The 4,209-nt window shown below is 43.3% G+C and overlaps 1 protein-coding gene across 1 annotated transcript; it reads right to left on the minus strand.

Annotated features, from left to right (window-relative positions):
- Nucleotides 1–2,567: 2,567 nt before the first annotated feature.
- Nucleotides 2,568–3,268, minus strand: LOC102492811 (putative TAF11-like protein ENSP00000332601). The gene has a single exon (XM_006165246.2). The coding sequence runs from the start codon at nt 3,249–3,251 to the stop codon at nt 2,664–2,666; it is 588 nt and encodes a 195-aa protein (XP_006165308.1). The 5' UTR covers nt 3,252–3,268; the 3' UTR covers nt 2,568–2,663.
- Nucleotides 3,269–4,209: the final 941 nt, after the last annotated feature.

Consider the following 4,209-nt stretch of genomic DNA (forward strand, 5'->3'; position numbering starts at 1 on the left):
TAAATCCAATGTTCTGCAAGGCTCACATGGGAAGGTTGCTAGTTTATGTCTGGAGACCTCCCTGAGTGCCGGTGATACAGGCTGGCTGGTACAAAGGCTGAATGTTAGGATCAAGACTCTGTTGGTATTTCCCTCTCGAGAATGAACTGTAGGATCAAGACTCTGTTGGTATTTCCCTCTCTGTCTCTTTAACTCACGGAAAAAATAAATAAAACTTATTAAAAATGAAGGACTAGCAGATGATATAATGATTATGTCACTGGACTCCCATGTAGTTGATCACGGTTTGAGTCCTGGACCAGTGGCTTAAACTCATGCCGGGCATGTGTGTGTGCATGCCCAAGATCCCAAGAGGAGAATGGAGAAGGAATTGTGGCGTGGCCATCCTCCCCTGGGGGGGATGATTTCTCACTTTCTGTCTCTCTCTGTCTTTCTGGAGAGCGCACACACCCTATAGCAAAAACTTCTCTAAAAAGAAAAAAAAGAAAAGAAAAAAGCACTTTTTAAAAATGGCAGATGTAAAGCACACAATGAAGAAATAATTGTTCAGGAAATTGTGACAAAAATTGCAGCAAAGTTGTATCTCACAGTTTATCAACATCTTCAGATAGATCTCAGCTCCTAGGGCCTGTGCTCCCTTAACCACTGAGCTACAGGGCTGGACCAAGATCATTCAATATTTTTTTAAGAGAAAATCTTTCAATTTTAAAGATAACATTAGTGTGTAAAAAGTCACAGGGAATTTATTGTAATTTTAGTATTTTACATACTGTACAGTAGTCTTCTTATATCTAGGGGACATCCTTTTCAAGACTCCCAGTGGATGAGTAAACCAAGGATAATACCCTGAATAAACTATGGTTTTCCTATACATGCCAAAGATAAAGTTTAATTCATAAATTAGGCACAGTAAGAGATGAACAACAATAACTCATGGTCACGGGGAAAGTCATGATGCATTTTTGCACAGAAAACATGACAAAAGGTCATGACTTTTCTGTAGACCCAATAAAGTAGGCACAGTAGGAGAGGAACAATAGTAACTAATACTGTACTAGAACATTTATAACAATATACTGTAATGAAAGTTATGTGATGTGGTTTCTCTCACAATAGCTGAGGTGGCTCCCGAACAACTGAAGGCTGGTGGTGTGAAACATGTGACTGTTACAGAGCTCAGGTAACATTGATAGTTCATCATCACCTCCTACGTCCTGGGCAGGATGGTGCGAGATCCCAACGCTCAACTCAGAACAGCACAAAACTCAGAACAGCGCACTCTACAACATTAATTGTGTCTGGAATCTTGTATTTCGTATCTTTGTGGTTGAAATTGGGAAAGTGAAACCACAGATAAGAAGGCACTATAATAATACAGAAAATCAAAGTTAAAATATTAAATTATGTTATAAAATATGTATGACATATGTTTATTTGGCAAAAATAAGGAATCCATAAATTTCATACTGAAGAATGTTTTCAATTAGAACAAAATCCTCTGGAATGAAGCACAAGGAAATTAGTTCAGAGAAGAGACGTTGTTTTACTGGGGTGCATATTTCTCACTCTCATCTTACTTTAGGCCCCAGATTAGGTTGATCACTCACCAACATAAGAAACTAATCATGAGAAAATGAAAACAGTTCTCTTACGAGTAAAAAAAAATGGTTTGTGGTTTCATTTTCACTTGTGCAAGTTGGAAAACAATTGTGTAAAGCCCCTCAAGAAAATCCACAACAGGGGCCAGCAGATGGCATAATGGTTACATTGCTGGACTCCCACATTGTTGACGGCGGTTTGAGTCCCTGACCCAGCAACTTAAAACTCACGCCAGGACGTGTGCCTGCATGCCCAAATTCCTGAAAGGAAGGGACTGTGGTGTGGCCATCCCCCCTGGGGATTTCTCACTTTTCCTCTCACTGTGTCTGTCTCTCACTCTCCAGTGAGTGTATGTACCCTAAGGCAAAAAAAAAAAAAAAACTCTTTAAAAAAAAGGCAGGAAGAAAAAGAAATTCCACAGCACACGTGTCCAAAAACCTTTCCAAAGCAACTGAGAACCGCAGAACCTTCAGGCTAGAGGGCCGCAGGGGAAAAATTCTGCCTGTTTCATTTACCTAAAATCAGACAAGAAAACCTTAAATCCTGGCCACCTGAGACTTCAGAATGAACCTGTCAGTCTTTCAGGAGGGCTATCCGCCCTGAAGCAGCTGCTACCTTCATCTGAGTGTGGTCAAGGTCCAAGTTTGAAGAAGACTTTAAAATGGGTGCGCAGTGTATTTATCCTGGGTAATTCATTTTACAAGTTGTATAATGATTGAATGTATAAAATAAATTCAAATAATAAAAAGAAAAAAACTGTGGGTTGACAAATAGATACAATCTTATATGTCAATTTTGAAAAATTAATATGGAAACGCACACACACAAAAAAAATTGTGGGTAAAATCCAGGGGGACTGAGATACAAGAGCCCCAGCACATTACATTCTCCTATTATAGGAACGGTATTCCTTTTTTTTTTTTTTGCTTACATTTTTCATTAAAGTTATACAAAAGAACCCCCCAAAAGTGAAAAAAAAAATACGTAATATACAAGAACATGTTCCCACTCTTCCCATGCAGTGCTCTCAACTGTAGCTCCAGCCTCCACTGTTCCCAATGTGCTTAGAAGAACATGACCTTTTTGTACTTGGTGTTGAGGATGAGGCCTTTGGACCTGAGGCGCCGGGCAGCCTCGCGCAAATGCTTGGGCTGGAGCGGGGGCATTTCTCCTAACCTCCTGCACACGTCCAGGGCCTCTTCCACTACCTCCCCCACAAAGACCTTGGCCATACCCGCCATGGCGATGGCCACCTTCTGAGATACCAGCCTGCCAGAGATGGACTGCAGCAGAGTCGTAATGAGTGCCTGGGGGAAAGCTGACCGTCGACACAGCTCATATCGGGCCATCTGCTCCTCAGAGAATGAAGCCAGCAGGACTGTCATCTTCTGAACCTCCTCTTCGTCCACAGCTGGCCTCCTCTCTGTTCCCTTAGTATCTGTTTTTCTTTTTTTGGTTGCAGGAGGAAGTAGGTAGGAGTCCTCTTTATCTTCTGCTAAAATGTCCTGACTCCTCAGCTCATCTTCCTGGTCCTCGGGTCTTTCCAAGTCCCAATCCTGGTCTTCCGAGATTCCGTGAACGTTGGTAGCTCTGGGGCCCCAGAGTGTGTCGGGCATTGCACTGGACGCACCTGCCTGCCCATCCGTGTCCATGGGTAACACCTGGTCAGTCGCTGGGCGGTAGGAGCTGAAGGCCTGGCTGGGGAGGTTGGATTGTCTGTCTACCAAGCAAATGTGAGGAAAGACTGCTGTCACACTACTGAGCCATGTTTTATGGGCTGATGGATCCCTTCTATCTCCTCCACACTCCTACTCTGGTTTTTCTGCCTCTCGCAAATGTGAAAAACTGTAGATAAAAAGGATATCATTTTAGATCAAGTGTTAAATTCCCACCCACTCCAAAGCAAACCCTAGACTTACCAGCTCTCAGCTCTGGAGGTCAGCTCCACTGCTCCACTGCTCAGGGTCTCTCTGCAAGGTCTGCCAAGCTGGGTGGGGTTCGCCTGGACCGAGGAAGATTTGCTCATGAACTGGTGCAGATTGCTGGCCAAACTGGCGATGCTCTCAGCTCCCAGATGCTGTGGTAGGGTCCTGGGGTTCCAGGGGTCTATACAGCACCAGTGACTCTCCTTTGCAGGTGGTGTCACCGGGGATAGCAGTGGCCTCAAGGAGATTCGGTTCCTTTTACAAAATGCTCAGATGATTGCATTAGACTCAGTGGTTGAAAGCCATTGGCTTCGCCAGTCATGTGATTCTTAATCAACTCCAGCAGGTAGGACCAGAGCCCCGCCCACACACCAGGCCAGGGCAGGTACAGGGTGTGCCCCCCAGAGCAGGAAATCTGTGGGCAGCTCCAAATTCTGCCTGCCTCAGATTCTGAAAGTTTGCTTTGCATCATAATGGAAACACGTACGATAAAAATAATATCTGTTTATAAAATTTCACTTATTTGACTTAATCAGAAATTCCAACCAATGAAGCTACAGTGATTCATCACGTATCCTGAGGGTGAGCTGACCTGAGGAGGGAAGTATGGAAATACAGTATTTATTTTAATTTTTATATTATTTTCCATAATATCTGTTGCAGAGAAGCACCAAAATAAATCCAG

The sequence above is a fragment of the Tupaia chinensis genome, unplaced genomic scaffold (genome assembly GCF_000334495.1).
Source record: "Tupaia chinensis unplaced genomic scaffold, TupChi_1.0 Scaffold143836_1, whole genome shotgun sequence".
In the NCBI taxonomy this organism is placed as follows: Eukaryota; Metazoa; Chordata; class Mammalia; order Scandentia; family Tupaiidae; genus Tupaia; species Tupaia belangeri.

Bases quoted from the DNA above. Each gene is read 5' to 3' on its own strand.
- LOC102492811 (XM_006165246.2), bottom strand. From the start codon at position 3,251: ATGGACACGGATGGGCAGGCAGGTGCGTCCAGTGCAATGCCCGACACA.